General features: G+C 43.2%; 2 protein-coding genes across 9 annotated transcripts in view; both read left to right on the top strand.

Annotated features, from left to right (window-relative positions):
* Positions 1 to 1,723, top strand: part of Btbd1 (BTB domain containing 1) — a 41,097-nt gene extending 39,374 nt beyond the window's left edge. Inside the window, exon 8 of the mRNA XM_045146237.1 lies at positions 48 to 1,723. Coding sequence (XP_045002172.1) covers positions 48 to 206 — 159 coding nt within the window. The 3' untranslated portion in view covers positions 207 to 1,723. The remainder of the gene's footprint in view (positions 1 to 47) is intronic.
* A 2,515-nt stretch (positions 1,724 to 4,238) lies between these two features.
* Positions 4,239 to 14,216, top strand: C3H15orf40 (chromosome 3 C15orf40 homolog). Of its 8 annotated transcripts, none has more exons than XR_006636230.1 (6): positions 4,239 to 4,343; positions 5,287 to 5,413; positions 7,014 to 7,141; positions 10,303 to 10,400; positions 10,551 to 10,695; positions 13,875 to 14,216. XR_006636230.1 is itself a non-coding variant. In XM_004658224.2 (5 exons), the coding sequence occupies exons 1-4, from the start codon at positions 4,251 to 4,253 to the stop codon at positions 10,396 to 10,398; spliced, it is 444 nt and encodes a 147-aa protein (XP_004658281.2). In that variant the 5' UTR covers positions 4,239 to 4,250; the 3' UTR covers positions 10,399 to 10,400; positions 13,875 to 14,216. The 8 variants fall into 8 exon arrangements, 1 of the variants encoding a protein (XP_004658281.2); XR_006636229.1 differs by having other exon boundaries at positions 10,547 to 10,695; XR_006636232.1 differs by adding an exon at positions 11,986 to 12,174 and having other exon boundaries at positions 10,303 to 10,597.
* Positions 14,217 to 19,051: the final 4,835 nt, after the last annotated feature.

Here is a 19,051-nt window from a genome sequence, read left to right as displayed (position 1 = left end):
TGAGTGCTTATTAAATGAGTTGCTAATGAACTTTTATTCTCAATCAGGGTCCAGATTCTCACTATGGCACAAAAGGCTTGAAGAAAGTCGTGCATGAAACACCTTCTGCAAGCAAGACTGTTTTCTTATTTTTCAGTTCACCTGGCAATAATAATGGCACTTCAATAGAAGATGGACAAATACCAGAAATAATATTCTATATATAAGTTAGTGTTCCAGCCATTTAGTCCAACCTCAGCAGCATAAACAAATGGCCACTAATAGTCTTGAGTGTCATGAATATTTATGATTGTAGTATGAGAAACATTTTAGTTTCTTAGAGGAAGAAGAAAAATGCTGATTTAAATCTCTGTATGATTTAAAGACAGATTTTCCCATTTTCGTGGAATCCTGGGGGAAAAGGAAATTTGGTTTCATTGTATAAAAACAAGCACAGCCTTTTCAGCTTCATCTTGAATACCTTCATAGATCAGCTGACTTACGGTCTTTCATAGTTTTGGAATTGAAAGATTCTTCTTATACTTAGCAGATATTCTTTTTGTTATTTTGAAAGTTAGGTGACATGGGTCAGTATTCCTACAGAGTTCCTTTTAGCTCAACTAGTATCAGAATATTAAACTGACTTTGTATTTGGAGTTTTGAAATGTGGGGCTGTTATCATTTGGAATGATGCTAAAAACAGGCCTACTGAATACCCAAGAAGATTTTCAATGCATTTACAGAAAAGGATATTTTACAATAGTATAGCAGTGTATTGCATAGTTCCATTTTAAAGCTGTGAATTGTTTGTATGAGTTCACAATGATGTGATTTAAACAAATCTAAAGGGACAGTCTAAGACTGTATTCTTGATCACTGCGCTGCTCTGCTCTGCTACCATGTGGATGCTGCCCATAATTCCCAGGATTGATGTGATAGTGACACTTGGGTAGACAGCCTTCTCTTTAGTATTGTGATAGTCCTACACAGCAAGAAATGGAATAAAATACTAAGATTTCTAACAATAAAGCTATCCAACAGAATCATTCCTCCTGCAAAGTACACATTTCTATCTAAGAAGTATATTTAATATTTGTGACTTCATTAATGACTGGTGGAAGTGGATCTATATCTGGCAGAGTAACATTTATACACTTTTTTATAAAAAGCAGATTTTTAAAATACAAATGAAACAACATTTTCCCTAAGAAATGATTACTTTAAAAACTTTCTGTAATTAAGCTTAAGGTATGTTAGTTGTGGAAAATGATTAAAAATGAAAATTCTTTTAAGCATCAACTTAAAAAGAATTTTTCTAAATAGGACATAAAAATTTTCATCAAAAGCAATACTTTGTCTATTTAAGGAGGTCACTAATGGGTAATGTGTTAGTGGCCATGGGCTCTTGAAATTGCTGCAGAAAGGAGAGCTTTGTTCCATCTCTGGTGCCATGATCTTAGGGATATAAGCTTCAGTAACTGGAATACCTGTGGAATATGGTTCTGCTTAACTCAAGATTAGCAAATGCTGCAGTAACTGTTCAGAAAAGCACTTCTTCCTTAACAAGTATGGCATGCCAGAGGTAAGTTAGTGTTTCTAACTAGACAGTTGGGGCATTTCACATGTCTTGTGTTTAACTAAGAAATTGTAACTGAATATAGCCAAGGAAGGTATAAGAAATGGAACCACTTACTGACATTGTGGTATCACTTGAAATTAAAATAATAAATTCTCTTTTTATTTATTTTCTTGTCACTTGTCTTTTTTTAATTTATGGAAAAAAATGCAACACAAGAAAAGAATGCTGTTCTGTTCCTTGAAAGCAATCCATAGGAACTATAAGCACTGTTGTCTGTTTCTTAGTTTTTGAGATCATGGGTTTTTCTTGATTTTAATCTTAGGATGTGGAGAAAGAACAGAATGAAGAATTAACAGACATAATTGTTTATTGATTAGTGCTGTGCTGGGGATGTTGCTACATAGTAGGCAATTTGCCTAGCATGTGCCAGGACCTGGGTTCCCCCTCTAGTGCTAAAAAATCAGTCATGGTGACCCAAGTATGACCGAGTCCAAGTCTGGCATTGAGTGTTCTGCATACATCCGTGTTTATCGTGGCATCAGTGTGAGGTATGAGTACAGCACCTGCACAGAGGCTCTCCAGGGTTAATGAGTGGTGCTCGGTGTACTGTAAACCCCTTTCTCACCTCCAGGCTTCTACGTAAGGAAAATACAGCGTGGTGTTGAAGATGACATTTATAATCATTCTCAAACTTTATAAAGACCCAAATGGATATTTATTTGACTAATGAGTACCCACTGTGCACTGTGCTTTCTCTAGAAATGCAATGTTCTAGTACATACTCAACAACTGAGATGGATTGTGTGCATTCTCAAAGTACTCTTTAAGTCCACATAAGCAGATGTAAAATTTCAATGGGAAAAATTCTACCTGAGAATAGACAAGCTCGTGAGACATAAAAGAGCAAGGTCTTCACATGTGATACATTAAATGTCTAAAGCCTGTTGTTCCTCTTCCCTTTGTGCAGTTCTGACACTGAAAACCTGTGAATTCCAACCAAATTAGAGGGGCGGAAGCCATAGAGCTAGGCAAGTACTTACTCCTTAGTACATGCTTTTTATCCCTCCCTGGGCAAAACTAAGACAAGATGAAGGTTTTAAGCAACTCTAAAACTGGATAAAGGTTTAAATAAAGTGGGATCAGCATAAACATTTATAGTATGTTTTCTGCCATGTGGATTACAGTCCCTGTTCTTTCCCTCCCTATCACGTGGTATTTCTTCCCACTGCCTCCTGCAGGAGCACAGGTCCACGGCAGACACAGCTGACTTGATGAAGTCCTTTTATCCTTACAATGTACACCTGTGGGGAAAGCGCCAGCCACTTCTTCCCTCTTTCCCATCTAGCCACTTCCCAGAAACCACCAATAATTCTCCATGCCCAGTGTTTCCATTTACGACTGTACAAGCTCCAGTTGAGGCTATTTTAATGCCATCTAAAAATTATAAGTGACTGCAGTATAATTCTGGTTCTACTTTGTGCTTCAATTTTTAACTGATTTCAAAAAAAGGAAATAGGATTGTGATTCAACACATGGATCACTTCCACTGTAAGCCTTAATTAACACTGAGTGGCATCAGTGTCTGAACATTTCCATCCAGTTCCAGCAACCTTCAGCCATTCCTTCTCATGACCACACACACATACCATGTGCCTTGTCAGATGGAATTTCTCTGACTGTAAAATAATTTTTAAAAAAATATTTGAGAGAGAAATAGGCAGGGAGAGAGAGAATAGGCATGCCAGGGCCTTCAGCCATTGCAAACGAACTCCAGAGGAGTTCCCCCTTGATGACCCCTTGTGCATCTGGCTTGCGTGGGTCCTGGGGAATTGAACCTGGGAAGTATCCTTCCTTAACACTACTACCTCTGGCCCGTGTCCTAGGGTGGCTCCTCCCTCCTCTTCAGGCTCTGTCCTGGGCTCTCTGAGCCTTCTCTGATCCGTTTCTGTGGCTTTACAGCTACCATGCATTCTCAGAGGACCCTAGAATCTCACTACCCCAAGTCTCTGATGTGTCGGGTACACATATTGAATTAGCTCAGTATTTCTTTTCAAATGTCTCCAATCATCTCAAACATAACACACCAAAACTTAACCTTAAAACCCTCAACCCTATTCCGCCAGCCCCAAACCTGGACATCGTCACTCAATCTCCTCCCCACCGCTTCCCTCCACCCCCTGACCCCGTAGTCCCAGCTCAGATCATTCCAGTACCCTAGGATTCCCAAGGAAAATCTCTATCCACCGGTCAGGCTGGTCCTGTTGGGGTGACGGATCTTCCTACGTGGGGCTGTCTCAGAGTTCTCGGTGACCAGAAAGAGCCCGGTCCCCCTAGCGTCAACCTCTTCCATTACTGACTTCGGGATCGTGCCTCCGTCGGCTCCGGTCTCGCCTGCTGCCGGGCCACACCTTCCTTTCACGTGGTTGTTGGTGGATGGGATCGACTCGAGGGCCAAGCCTTGCACGAGGGTCACGGCAGGACCCGTCCTCCAGCCCGGAAGAGGAGCAGGATCTTACTTCTCCCCCCACCCCCAAAACCAGGAAAGAAGAGACAGAGGCGCCACAGCTTCCGGGCGGTCGAAGGCCACACGCCCCGCAGCGCCGGCGGTCCGGCGGCCGGGAGGGGGCGCTGTGGGGGCGGCGTGGATGCACAGCCCGCGCAGGCGCACGAGGCGCTTCCGGCCGCGCGGGGGATGCTGCGCCGCGCCGTGGGACCTGGCGTGCGGGTCTCCGCTCGGCTCTGTTCCGGCGCCGGGATGCCCAAGAAAGCCGGCGCGACGAACAAGGCCAGTGGCAAGTCGCGCGGCGGCGAGAAGGGAGGGTGACGGGGGCGAGGAGGAGGAGGAGCAGGACCCGTCGGGGCGGAAGACACCACCAGCCGATCATGCAGCCGGGGTGCGGACGGCGGTCTCGAACCCCCCCCCCACACACACACACCTGGGATTTCCCTGTAGTCTTTGCATGGCCAGCCGCACCCTCTCCCCCTTTCCCGGCTCGGGCAACGCCTCCTGCTGCCCAGGCTGGGCTGTCAATTTTCCTCTGTTTGCTAAAGTGAGGTGCCTGCCTCCGTGCACTTAGCATAATGTGTCTTGGCTCCCTGGAGCACGCCCCACTTCTTGTTTTGTTTTTCTAGATAGTCTGTCTGTAGCCCAGGCTGACCAGGAATTCACTGTGTAGTCTCAGGGTGGACTCGAACTCACGGCAGCCTTCCTATCTCTGCCTCCCGAGTGCTGGGATTAAAGGCATGCGCCACCACGCCCGGCCAGTCCTTAAGGACTTGTGTACGCTTACTCCCCTTCACTCCCTCACTGCCTGCAGAATGCCCTGGTGCTTAGTTCCTAGTAAGTGGATGAAAAGTTCATAGCAAGGCCTTTAAGTGCTTCTTAAAAGGCCTTCTGCTCCTCCAGCCCTCCCAGCAGCTTTAGGCTGCAGTGATACTATTATGAATAATAAATGGTCCCTCCTTCTGAGAACAGGAATTAGGAAGCAAACCTAGGAACTAGCACTAAAATACAGAAGCTAGCATCATGCCATCTTCCAAGGCATCTCTCACACACACAGCAAACGTTGTGGGGTTGATAGGAAAACTGATTGGAGTATTGAGAGATGTGGGAAAAGCATTCCAGGTGATCATCCTTGGACATGAATGATAGGGAAAGGAGGGCAGTGGGTCAGATCAACTGTGTGGGAAAATATTTTGTAACCTGTCAAATTGTGTTGTCATTTTAGGGTAAAAACCAAAGCAAGGAACCAGAGAGACCACTTCCTCCTGTAGGCCCTGTGGCGACTGATTCTAAAGGTTGTGTCACTATTGCCATACATGCCAAGCCTGGCTCCAAACAAAATGCTGTAACAGGTACATGTGAACACTGCTCTTTTGCCTTGTTAGTTGACAGTTTATCCTTTTATAAGTTGTTCATGACAGTTTTTATATATTACATATTTTCATGTAATACGTATTTTTGCATCTACATTTAGAGGCTTATCTATTTTAAAAGTCCAGGTTTTAAACTATTTTGTGTGTGTTTTTTTTTTTTTTCAAGGAAGGGTCTTGCTCTAGCATAGGCTGACCTGGAATTCACTCTTTAGTTTCAGGGTGGCCTCAAACTCTCAGTGATTCTCCTACCTCTGCCTCCCAAGTGCTGGGATTAAAGGTGTGCACCACCACACCTGGCTTCCAAATTATTTTTATAGAATTGGTGTGGTAGGTAGGCCTGGTTTATGCTAATAGTCATGTTAGTTCGTTGCTTGTCCACACCATCCTTAGATAGCATTCTCTAAGCCAAATCTAAGCTAGAATCAACTGTGAAGCCCACAAGCAGTTTTATGTACCTAAAGAAAAACAAAATCTCATCAATGAAACTCTTCTAAGACACATCTTTATTTCAAAGGTGTTAAAATGCGGGAAGTGGGCTGGAGAGATGGCTTAGCAGTTAAGCGCCTGCCTGTCAAGCCTAAGGACCCCGGTTCGAGGCTCGATTCTCCAGGACCCACGTTAGCCAGATGCACAAGGGGCGCACGCATCGGGAGGGCCTTTGCAGTGGCTAGTATCTATCTATCTGCCTTTTTCTCTTTCTGTCAGTCGCTGTCAAATAAATAAACAAAAAACAAAAATTTAAAAAAAAATGTGGGGAGTGGTGCCTCTGAGATGTGGCAATAGGATGGGAAGAGAGTTTTACCTTCTCATGCTGTGCACTCTGTGGCTGTTGTTGCAGAGGGTGTGTGTAGAAATGCCTGAGCGACCCCAGGCACAGGATGAGGTCAAGCTCATTTGTAAACTGCTTTAAGTAAATACATCACTTGTCCTACCTAGTAACAGTGAAGAGCACATATTTTTTTTAATTCCAGTAGCTTCATTTATAAAATGGGTCTAATAATGGTATTAAATAATTAAGAGGCTTAAGTCAGCATTTGTAAAGACCTATAATTATGGATTGTGTGTAGTTGCTACATAAATATTAAATAAACTCTGAGCGTTAAAACCATTCAAGATGCGTATCACCTGAGAGGCGAACCTAGCTTAATGCTGTTCTCTTCCTGACATGAAGCCCTGAACCCTGCACAATCCAGTCAGCAGCCTGTCATCTGTGCCCCTGCCTGGTGGCATTGCCGGAGTTGAAGCCCAGGTCCTCCAACTCCTTTTGGAGTTTTTCCTGTTAGATCAACACCAATTTCCATGTGCCTAAATCCAAGATGTCCCCTAGGACTCAAGGCCCATCTTGGTCAGTAGATAGGGTAAACATTAGTTTTCCCTTGTGGGGAAACTATAGAGACATATTTGTCATGTCTACATTTCCTGAAGTAGGGCTAATTTAATCATAAACTTGGTTAAACAGTAGTTCCGGAGTTATTAATTGAAAATCTACTATGCCAGGCAAATGTAAGTCTCTGACAGCTTCTCACTTCACCAAGAAAAAGAACACTTTAAGGATTAAGTTAACATCATTTCTTTCCAGATCTGACGACTGAAGCCATAAGCATAGCGATTGCAGCACCTCCTTCAGAGGGAGAGGCGAACGCGGAGCTCTGTCGGTATCTTTCCAAGGTCTTAGAACTGAGGAAGAGTGATGTGGTTTTGGATAAGGTAGAATCCCTTCCTCCTTCCCTCCCTCCTCTCTGTCTTTAAATACCTTTGATTACATGTTAATCATAATTCATAAAATATCTTCTACAAATAATTTGGAAAGCCAATTTGTTAACTCAGATACTCATTTTATTCACAAAAATTGTGAATTCTTCCAGTCTCTGTATTCTCTACTACCACAGTCCATATTTCTGGTTCACACTTAGTACTTATATTCCTTAGTCGCCCTCATTTACACCATTCTCTTCTTTCTAACTTCTTTCCTTTGCTGTCAGGTTTATCCTGCTTACTTCCTTCAAGGCTTCACTTACTAAAACAAACCTCAAATGGTTTGTTAACCAGAGTCCAGGCATTTCTGATCCTCCACGTTGGCTCTGCTCACTAGGGGGCGCTCATTAGGAAAATAGTGGGTTTATATGAAGTCAATACCAGAGTTCTGTACTTCAAAATCACCTGAGAACAAGTTCTAAGTACAGGTACCTGGGCATCACTGTAAACATATTGAAATAGAATCTGTAGGCATAAGACCTAAGACCAAGCCAGATACACACACACACACACACACACATACATAGACACACACATATGCATCCATGCTACATTATGTAGTTCATATCTATATGGCATTTAGAGTCCCTGTTTCATAAACTGCACCTACAAATCTTACCTGTTCAGGTCACTTCCCTCCCATTTCCCAGTGGTGGCAGGTTATGTCTGACCTGCTACTGCTCATGTTATGAAATTAGCCTAACGGCATGCACCGCTGCTCACCTCCTCCTCCTCTTCTTTTTTTTTTTTTAATAGATTTTTATTTATTTGAGAAATAGAGAGAGGCAGATAAAACAAAGAATGTGCATCCCAGGAACTCCTGGCTTCAAATGAACTCCAGATGCATGTGTGGGTACTGGGGAATTGAACCTGGGTCATTTGACTTTGCAACCTCCTCTTCTTTTAAAAATCTCTTCTTTAATACATGTGTTTGAACACAGATCCATTTTGGCATTGTTGTAAGTTACTGTAAAATTATAGTACTTGGATATGTGGCTACCTTTTGTCTGGAATTTCAGAAATTTGCACCAATATAAATAAGAGTAGCTTATTGATATTTCAGGGTTATAAAGTGTACCTTATTTATTTTTATGTGTGTGTGTATGTATATGTGTTCATATGTGTAAGGACACGCAGGTGTGCGCTAGTGTACATGCACGCTTGGCCAGAGGCCAATGTCAAGTGTCTGCCTCTTGCTCTCCAGCAGATTTTTTTGGAACAGTTTCTCCCTGAACCTAGAGCTCACCATTTCAGCTAGACGTGCTATCAGCAGACCCAGGGATCCTCCTGTAACGTACCCTTTGGGCTAGGAAGGTGGTGCCTTGAGTACAATGCTTGCAGCACAAGCGGAAGGGTCAGGGTTTCGATTCCCACTACATACTTTAGAGGGTCTGGGCTTGGTGGTGCATTCCTGTCTTTCCAGCTCTGGGGAAACAGAGACAAGAGGATCCTAGCTGGTGGGGCTGAATCAGTGAGTTCCAAGTTCAGTGAGAGACCCTGTCTCATAAAAATAAGGCTGACGGGCTGGAGAGATGGCTTAGCAGTTAAGCGCTTGCCTGTGAAGCCTAAGGACCCCCGCTCGAGGCTCGGTTCCCCAGGACCCACGTTAGCCAGATGCACAAGGGGGCGCATGCGTCTGGAGTTCGTTTGCAGTGGCTGGAAGCCCTGGTGCGCCCATTCTCAATCTCTCTCTCTGTCTCTTTCTTTCTTTCTATCACTCTCACACAAATTAATAAAAAATGAACAAAAAAAATTAAAAAAAAATAAGGCTGACAATGGGCTGGAGAGATGGCTTAGCGGTTAAGTGCTTGCCTGTGAAGCCTAAGGACTCCGGTTCAAGGCTCAACTCCCCAGGACCCACATTAGCCAGATGCACAAGGGAGCGCACGCGTCTGGAGTTCATCTGCAGTGGCTGGAGGCCCTGGTGCGCCTATTCTCTCTGTATATATCTCTCTTTCTCTCTGTCTGTTGTTCTCAAATAAAAATAAATAAATAAAAAAAATAAGGCTGACAAGTGATAGATGAAGACATCTGACTCCCCTCTGGCCCCCACATGCCAATACACCTGCACAAACGTGTGCCTACACACATAAATAAGAGAAATAAATCCATATTTATTTTAGCATTTTTAAATTATTTTTTTATTATTTTATTTTGTTTTGTCTTTTCAAGGTAGGGTCTCACTCCGGCTCAGGCTGACCTGGAATTCACTATGTAATCTTAGGGTGGCCTTGAACTCACAGAGTCCTCCTACCTCTGCCTCCCCAGTGCTGGGATTAAAGGGGTGTGCCACCATGCCTGGCCATTATCTGCATTCTTTAAAATATTTTTTATTTATGTTCAATTAGAGAGAGAGGTAAAGAGAAAAGAGAGAGAGAATAGGCATACCAAGGCCTCCAGCCATTGCAACCAAATTCCACATGCATGTGCCACTTTGTATATCTGGCTTTATGTGGGTACTGGGGAATCAAATCCAGGCCATTGGCTTTGCAGAAAAGCACCTTAACTGCTCAGTCATCTCTCTAGCCCAATTATCTTCATTTTTAATTTAAACAACAGAATTTCTTTAACCTTGAATATTAGCCAGGCACCATGGCAGGCTCCTATGATTTCAGCACTTAGGAGGTAGAGGCAGAAGGATCAAGAGTTCAAGGTCATCCTCAGCCACCTAGTGAGTTCCATGCCAGCATAGACTACAATAAATATATGAAAACTTGTCTTTAAAAACAAAAGTAGAACCAAGAATATTGTAAATGCTCATTTTGGATTTTTTTTTTTCCTTTGGCTTTTTTGAGGCAGGGTCCCACTCTAGCCCAGGCTGGCCTCGAACTCATGGCAGTCCTCCTACCTCTGCCTCCTGAGTGCTGAGATTAAAGACATGCACCACCACATCTGGCTCATTTAAAAATTTTAATGCCAAACTTTTATTATAAAAATTGAAGCATAAAGGTGAAAGCTTGTAGTGTGAAGATGAGGCCAGGAGAAAGTGTACTGAGCTACTAGGAAAGGCTACCCATGACCTCCCCATGCAAGCATGGCTGCAGTGTGGATGGCAGAGGTCTGCTGGTGGTGTCAAGCTGAGAGTGTTTAGTGTGTCTTTCTTTTTGGTTCAGGGTGGTAAATCTCGTGAAAAGGTGGTGAAGCTATTGGCCTCTACAACTCCAGAAGAGATCTTGGAGAAATTAAAAAAGGAAGCTGAAAAAAAATAAAGGCAAGAGATGAAGAGTACATCCTTGAGGGGCTTGTGGAGGTGGAGGGTGATGATGCGTGTGTACACGTGAGTTGAGTGCAGGCACACGGACGCCAGGGTGCACGTGTGGAGGTCAGAAGTCAACCTCGTCTTCATTCTTGTTGAAGGCAGACTCGTTTCACTGTTCACCACTGACTGCCTAGCCTCGGAGCCGCCAGGTGATTCTCCCAGCTGTGTCTCCCTGCTTGCTGTAGGCACACCGGGAATACAGACCCTAGTGCTGGAGCACCCAGCTTTCTATGGGATCCAACCTCAGGTACATGAGATTTACCTCATGGCAAATGCTTGTCCACTGAGCCATCTCCTCAGCCCTGGGACTATTTTTCTTTTAATTATTAGCAATAAAGAGGCTGCAAAATGGGAAGGTATATTTAAATGTACAGACTTGTGGGTGGAGGTGCAGAACATTATCTATATCTATGTATATACACATACATACACCAGACTGTAAAAAAAAGTAGATTTAACTCTATATATTGAACACAGGTTCTAAAAGCCCTAACTGCAAATAGCATTGCAAAAAAACATTGCTCTGATTTCGTGGCATTACAGCAAAACATGTGGAAAGGATATTCAACAATCAAGGCAAAAATGTCAGTTTTTTTAGAACATCTTCAGTCCCATAGTTTTTCTGAATCTTCAGAGATCTTAAAAGAAAAAAGATGACCTGGAAGTTACTTTCAGAATTTGTGAAAGCCCGCCAGAAGTCATACCTGTGGGTTGGGATGTCACTCAGTTGTTAGACAGCTTGCCTAGTTTGCATGAGGTGCTGGGTTTGATCTCCACAGCACATAAGCTGGACATTGTGGTGCATGACTGTAATCCCGGCACTCGGAGGCAGAGGCAGGAGAATCAGAAGTTTAAATTAAAGTCATCCTTGGCTACATAGAGAATTGGAGGCCTGCCTGGGATAATGAGACCCTGTCTCATAAAACACAGAAATCACATCAATAGCTGAGAAAAAAAAGAGTACATTTTACATATCAGTATAAGTTAAAGTAATGTGATTTGTTGTTTATTTTGAGATAGCATTTCATTATATAGAACTTGCTATGTAGCCTTGAACTGGAGATCCTCCTGCCCCAGCATCCCAAGAGCTGGGGTTCCAGGCATGTGTCATCTCAGCCTGGCAAATTGTAGTAATTTAGAAACAAAACCTTAATCAACTTTGCCAATTTGTAGTGTGTTCTTTGTCTACTAAGTACATGAGAAAAATGTATTGATGGCAATCATTAAAAACATATAAGCTGGGTTTGAGAGACATCTCAGTGGTTAAAGGTACCTGCTTGCAAAGGCTGATGGCCCAGATTTGATTTCCAAGTACCCGTGTAAAGCCAGATACACAAAGGGGCTCATGTATGTAGAGTTCATTTGCAGTGGCAAGAGGCCTTGGCATTCTCCCTCTCTCCCTCCCCCACCTCTCTGTCTACTTGCAAATAAGTAATTTTTTTAAAAAAGCTAAAAATAATAAACATAAAGCCACAAAAGAGACCATTAATAAAAATTCTTGATGCTTGAAACTACTTGCCAATCTCTTTACTGATAGGAACCAAAGGCAAGAAGAACTGGGAGGCCTAGCCAAGATCATGGTGTTCCTTAATTGACAAAACATGCCTTAAGTTCAAAACGTGCCCTTCTGAGCTGTTCCATACTGCCTCTAAATGTGCTTGTTCTACAGTCTTGGGAAAAGAGCTTTTTCCCTTTCCTTTTCCACACTTCCAGTAGGTGTCACAAGGTAAGACACTTCACTTGTGCCTTTAAGTGGCTCACTGCAGGATGCTTTCTTAGGTAACAAACACATTCCATCAGACTTCACCTGTGAAGGGCCGAGTACACCCCCACACCTGGAAAATTGAGAGGTGTGCTTGAGAACCAGTGTGACTCGGCAGCTCAGCGATAGCATAAAGGTCTCACTCTTTCCTTCCCTGCTTTAGTAATGCCAGTTTCATCCCCAGGCCACTTCCTTCCTAAAGGCAAAATACCAGGGACTCCAACTTTCATATCCAGTCTCCTGCAGTAGGAAGGAGACTGCTCAGAAGAGCTTCAGTTATTTGTCTTCCCAAAGCTCAACTCCCCTAATATCTTGGGCCAAATCAGGTCATGATGTTTCTAAACAAGCCTTCCTGATCATCTTAGGCAAATTAAGGCCCATCCCAGAGCTGGAGACAGGGTCAGCATACTCTGAAGCAAAGAAATAAGTAGACAGAAGTAAATATGAGAATCCTAAGTTACGTTAAACAGAGGCTAGCTAGGAATCAACATTTTCCACTACTAGTCTATTTTTTCCCCTCTGAATGGAGATCTTGATCCTTGACCCAAACTGGTCTTAAACTCTTGGCCTTGTTCTTCGAACTCAGCCTCCCAAGTTCTGCGACTATAGGCATGTGCTATTTAACTTAAGTGGCTATATTTTAACATGGGAACATTTGCCCAATAAGTTTTAAAAACCTTTATTGACAATTTTCGTATGTTATTTTGATCATGGACGCCTCCAACTCCTTTCTTTGGTCCTCCCTCCCTCCCTCACCCCCACTCCACTGGATCTCTCTCCGACTAGTCCCCTCTTCTATTGTGATGTCAGTTTTCCCATCATCCATGATAATATATTGACAGGTCCAGCATTGTGCAGGTACCAACAGCCACCGTGAGCTCATGAATGTCATGGCCACTTCATGTCAGGAAGGCAGTGCTCCAAAGCATCTCCACCCTCTGGCTCTTACATTCTCTACGACCTCTTCCACAGAGTTCCTGAGCCTTGGCAGGTGTGACGGGGATGTCTCATTTGGTGCTGAGCACTCAGGTTCCCTCTTCTCAGCACTTGGATGAGTAAATTGGGTGTGCCAGCAGGGGCCTGTAATCCCAGTAATGGGGAAGCTCAAACAGGATGATCAAACGCTTGAGGCCAGCCTCGGCTACATAGTGAGTTCCACACTAGTTAAACCTGTCTGTACACAAGGGAATAAGTAAAAATGTAAGTCACAGTAACAGCATCATCAGAAGCTATTGCTGACATGAGAAACTAGCCTAGAGACCATTCCTTCCTTCTCTGCAGATCGTCTTCAGCATTCTTTCCCACTAGTGACATGGCAGTGAAGGCTTGGGACTTTGACCTAGTTATGCCACTTCCTTCAGCTGGACCCCTATCTTCCCCAGAAAATACTGAAGAAGACCCAAAGTGCAAGGACACAAACTCAGCCTCCACAACACTTTTCAGATAGCATGATTCTAGCCCGGCCCCCGCCCACTGACTCTGAGTAGGGAATGTCAACTACCCAGTGTGCTGATTACACCCCCTTTTGCTTTGATGCAGCCATAACTGAGGTTTGAAATGCAGGCATAGTTAGTATCATGCTGACAGGGTAGCCATGCATCTGTAATCTCTCACTTCCCTTGTGATAAAATATGCTAAGTTAGGTGTTCCCATTTCTGTTACAGGGTTGGACCTGTGCATTGACTGAACTTGAGCTCGTTCTGCTCCGGAGGCAGGAGCAGAGATTTTGGACATCTGATGGGGGGGGGTGCATTCTATTCCTCATTCTCTGGAGAATGTGGGACCAGAGACTGTGGGTGGCACCTTTGCAGTGTTTAAGGTTCCGAAAGCTCTAGCAACACAAGCTTTAGGAGGAAGTTTTCTGGGTTGGGGACTGCCCACATTCTGTCTTACAGTTTTCACAGTGCGGTGGCAGTGTGGTGAGCCCAGCTGCCTTTCATCTTACAGTTTTCATGAATTTAAATTGTTCCTTAATTGTAAATACAGAATAAAAGTTTTAGAATCTACCATGGCCTCAAATTACTAGACTTTCAGTTTATATCCAACAGGTGGCACCATGATACAAGAAGAGAAAGTCATGCATAACTTAAAGAAGGGAATTCAGCTGCTTTTAGAAGTCCATTCTGCACTGCCAGTCTTACACTCAGAGTCTTCCTGCCTTTTCAGAGATGTTCTTCAGTCAGATGGTGTTAACTGGAGACCAGCTGGATACTCAGACTCAAATGAATGCCATGGTAGAGACAGCAGAAATCCCATCTACTCAGTATTTATGAAAATGGAATTGGGCTAGACAATGGGCAAGGAGCTGACACCCTATTTGAGTGACAAACACACCTGCCACGTGGTGAGATCTGAGTACATTCTGTCCCTCTGAGAAACTTCTGCAAACATTATTATCTGAAGGCTTCTTGGAGACCTTGGGACCAGAACCAGGAAAATAAAGGTCAGAGTCAGGGAGCTATTACCATCTGGAGCTCCCATTTCTGCTGTGGGACTGGACCTATTTTATCACTAACCACAGTTCCTTCTGGGACAACACTTGGGATAATGATCCATCTTGGCCAAGAGCTTATTTTTACTTTTATTTTTTGAGCTATAACAAGACCACCTACTTACCTCTACCTTCCTTGACTTTCTTCAACTAATACAGTTTTTAGCATTTTATATCTCCAAGGCCCATCCAGTCCCCTTTCTTGAAAAATAGTTTTAATTGCAAGGAGAAAGAAAGGGTGGGGGGAAAAGGAAAGAGAGTGAGCGTATTTGGTCATGCTAGGACCTCTTGCTGCAGACAAACTCCAGATGCATGTCACTTTTTACATCTGTGCTTTAAATGGGTAATAACTGGGACCATCAGGCTTTGCAAGTAAGTGCCTTTAACCACTGAGCCATCTTCCTAGTCCCTCCTTATTCCCTCTTATCCATCAAGTTTGGGCAGCAGAGAGTCCCCAAACATTGTAAATGTAGTGGGGTGCTAGGGGTCCAGGAAAGTCCTTGAACCCCGAATCCTAGGTTTATTTTAATCAAAAACAATTGAATTAAAAAGACGAAAAAGGATAATTATTATTTTATTTATTGAGGGAAGTACAGTGCCAAGGAAAGGCATCCACGTGGCTAGAGATCCCATGTGGAGGGCCAGGGGGAAAAACTGCAGAAAGAAAATTCAGGGAGCTCCTGCCATGGGGATGAAGGACCTGCATGGAGACTGAGGGCAGGACCAGCCAGCCCTGACACCAAGTTCAGGGTCTGAACTTGATCAACCACAATGTTACCTATGAAATACCTCCCTCCCAGGAGGGGTCCTGATTGTAGAAAAACAGATCTAGGGAACTAGGCAAGAGATAAGAAGTCAGATCATCTTCAATGTATAACAAGTGCAAACTTTTCTTTTAACTTCAGGGGTCTGGTCACCTTAATTGTACCCCTGTCTCACAAAGTTTAGAGACTGTGGTCATATCTACATGAAATCATAATGTGTCTTAATATCAAAAGTAGCTTTCAAGTTGTTTCAAAGCCTTAGAGGTTGTCAAAGATACCTCAAGGGGTGGGAACGCTGGGGAATAAGGAAGCAAGTGGGCAACAGAAGCACAGGCCTCCAATCCTCTTCTGAAGCTGTATCACCCAGATGCTAGCCGCTCCCCACGTGTGCAGGCTGCTCAGTACATGGAGCCATAAAGCACTTGAAGTGTGTCTAACGGAATTGAAAAAGAAAAGCATGAAAGAATTAAGAGCCATGTTGGAAACAATATAAAAGAGAAGAGGCTGAAAACATGAGAGCAAGACAGCGTGAGCCAAGGGAACTGGCAGCTCTGGGAATTACACAAAAGAAAACCAAACACGCGTATTTAGGGTACTGAAGGAGAACCAAAGAAATGGGACAAATATTTAGATGTGAGAAAATAAGAATAAATGATGAATTTACAGGAAGGGTGTGGTGTCCCAGGTTTAATTAACAGTGACAGCAGTGAAATGCTATCTAGTAAAGTTCTGATTTCAAAGACTGAAAAGCTGTGACCAGACAAAAAGTTGAAGTCATAGGGAGGGAGGACAGACAAACAGACACACACACACAATACTTGCATCTTGCTGATGGGAATTAAATTGCTAGTGTTTTTAAATATTTTTTAAATTTTATTTATTTATTTGAGAGCAACAGACAGAGAGAAAGACAGATAGAGGGAGAGAGAGAGAATGGGCGCGCCAGGGCTTCCAGCCTCTGCAAATGAACTCCAGACGCGTGCGCCCCTTGTGCACCTGGCTAACGTGGGACCTGGGGAACAGAGCCTCAAACTGGGGTCCTTAAGGCTTCACAGGCAAGCGCTTAGCCGCTAAGCCCTCTCTCCAGCCCAATTGCTAGTGTTTTTAACACGTCTCAGTGCTTAGTAGAACTAAAAGGCTGCAGATACAGCTCAATTGGCAGAGTGCTTGCCCAGCATGCACAGAGCCCTGGGTTCTATCCCTAACCTTCATAACGCTGCATGTGGTGGCACCTGTGTGTAATCCTAGCACTTAGGAGACAAAGGTAGGAGGGTCAGGAATTCAAGGTCATCTTCAGCTACATAGCAAGTTCCAGGACTGCCTGGGCTACATGAAACCCTGTCTCAAAAAAATAAAAACAAGCCTAGTATGATGGTGCACACCTTTAATCTCAGTACTTGGAAGGCAAAGGTAGGAGAATTGATTGCTGTGAGTTTGAGGCCAGCCTGGGACTACAGAGTGAGTTCCAGGTCAGTCTGGGCTAGAGAGAAACCCTACCTCAGGAGAAAAAAAAATTATATTTACAATTATTATTATTATTTTTGCAACCAGAGAGAAGGAATGGGCACACCAGGGCCTCTTGCCACTGAAAATGAACTCCAGATGCATGTTCCACACTGTGTCTCTAGCTTTATGTGGGTACTGGGGAATTGAACCCAGGCCATCAGGCTTTGCAAACAAATGCCTTTTTAACCACTGAGCCATTTCTTCAGCCCCTAAAAGTAGGTGTCTTTTAACCTAGTTCTACTCTTCACAACACACAGAAGCACCAAGAATATAAGAAACCCAAATGCCACACACCTTTAATCCCAGCACTTGGGAGGGAAAGGTAGGCAGATCTCTATGATTTAAGACCAGCCTAGGACTACAGAGTGAATTCTAGTTCAGCCTGTGCTAGGGTGAGACCCTACTTAAGAAAAAGAAAAAAAAAAGCAGTTAGTTTTGGAAAAATATACCAAAACAAACCCAAAAAACTCCCAAGTATCTACTGATAGAAGAGTCACTGAATCAATGAATAGCAAAATCATACTACCGAATATTATTAAAATTAAATCATTTAAATCATTGGTTTTTAACTTCTAATAATGACCTGCAGTGACATCTACTAAATACTGTTGTATATAAGGAGTTTTATGATATATGTTATTTCACTGCAGTAAGAAAAAAATGTACTTTCAATCTTCATATTCCTATATTCATATTATTGTGTGGACATGACAAAGAAAAACATTCAACAGTTTGGGTGCAGATTATTTTATACTACCTCTATATTTTGGTTTTTCACAAAGTGGACATAACTAAGGAAATTTAAAAATGAAAATAATAGATACAAAACAACGAACTCTGGCCTTGAGCAACGAGAACAGCTTTGTTTACCTCATTCAGAGGCAGGCTGGAGGCTGTGGGGAGTTGAAGACACTGGCAGTGGAAAAAAACCATGAGATCATCAACACATCCTCCCCAGAAGTTGTCTCTGGAGAAGTCACTGAAACCCAGAGAAAATCTAGCAGGTAATTAATACATGGGGCCCGCTGTGCCCTCAGGAGCAGGAATGTAAACACCACTGAATTAGTCCACCAGCCCACAAAGATGCTGGTGAGGCATTTGTGAACTGAACCTTTCCTCTCTCCCTCTCCCCTCCCTCCTTGTGAGACAGGGTCTCAGGCAGCCCAAGCTGAGGTGGGTTGTTGTTTTTTTTTTTTGTATTTGTTTTTGTTTTGAGTTAGGGTTTCAGTACAGCCCAGGCTGACCTGGAATTCACTATATAGTCTTAGGGTGGCCCCAACTCATGGTGATCCTCCTGCCTCTGCCTCTCATATACTGGGATAAAAGATGTGTGCCACCACCCAGGCCTTCTTTCTTATGCAGTGCTGGAATTAAACCCAGGGCTTCATACACGCCAGGCAAGCACTGTAACAACTAAGCTACATCCCAGCTCCGTGATTTGTACTTTCTAAGTCAACCCAGAAAGGCTCCCTCTAACTCTGGAAGCATAGCTTGATATTGTCAGCTATCCATTATGCATGTGCCTTGTCCAGGGCTGTAAGTGCATATGCATATGGTGTTTAAACTTTATTTTGTAATGTGTACTTTTTTATAGGGTATAGCATAATTTGAGATAGATTATATCTATGTGTATATATATATATATGTATGTATATACACACAATAAGAGTAATTAGTATTTGTCATCTCAAATATCATCACTTCTAGGTATTGGAAACCTCAGGCTCTTCTCTGGCTAAAATACAAGATACTAAAAAAAATCTAATTAAGACTTTTAATGAATAGTTTACTATACATGATACCTCATTTATTTGAAATTATTGTGAACTAAATTTCCCAGAAAGCAGCTCTATTTGCTGCACCGACTTCCAGCAAGGCTGAATGAACTGATAAAGCTCCTGTGATCACAGAGAAATGGAATGTTACAAGTCAGAGCCAAATTACCTTTAGCCCCTTAATAGTCAATTATTACCCACCTCTGTGTCTGAACTAACATCCACCTGACTATCAGTTGCTCAGGTGTAATCCTTTTTGAAATGCAAGAACAGACCCCAGCTTCCACCAGCCCCAGGGCTAGGAA

The sequence above is a fragment of the Jaculus jaculus genome, chromosome 3 (genome assembly GCF_020740685.1).
Source record: "Jaculus jaculus isolate mJacJac1 chromosome 3, mJacJac1.mat.Y.cur, whole genome shotgun sequence".
Classification (NCBI taxonomy): domain Eukaryota; kingdom Metazoa; phylum Chordata; class Mammalia; order Rodentia; family Dipodidae; genus Jaculus; species Jaculus jaculus.
The sequence above is the reverse complement of the archived record's forward strand: the minus strand, read 5'-3'. Positions and strand labels throughout refer to the sequence as shown.

Excerpts from the sequence above, each read along its gene's own strand:
- C3H15orf40 (XM_004658224.2), top strand. The coding sequence starts at position 4,251 with ATGCTGCGCCGCGCCGTGGGACCTGGCGTGCGGGTCTCCGCTCGGCTC. Across the intron at positions 4,344-5,286 it reads AAGCCGGCGCGACGAACAAG|GGTAAAAACCAAAGCAAGGA; the intron begins GCCAGTGGCAAG and ends TTGTCATTTTAG. Across the intron at positions 7,142-10,302 it reads GTGATGTGGTTTTGGATAAG|GGTGGTAAATCTCGTGAAAA; the intron begins GTAGAATCCCTT and ends TTTTTGGTTCAG.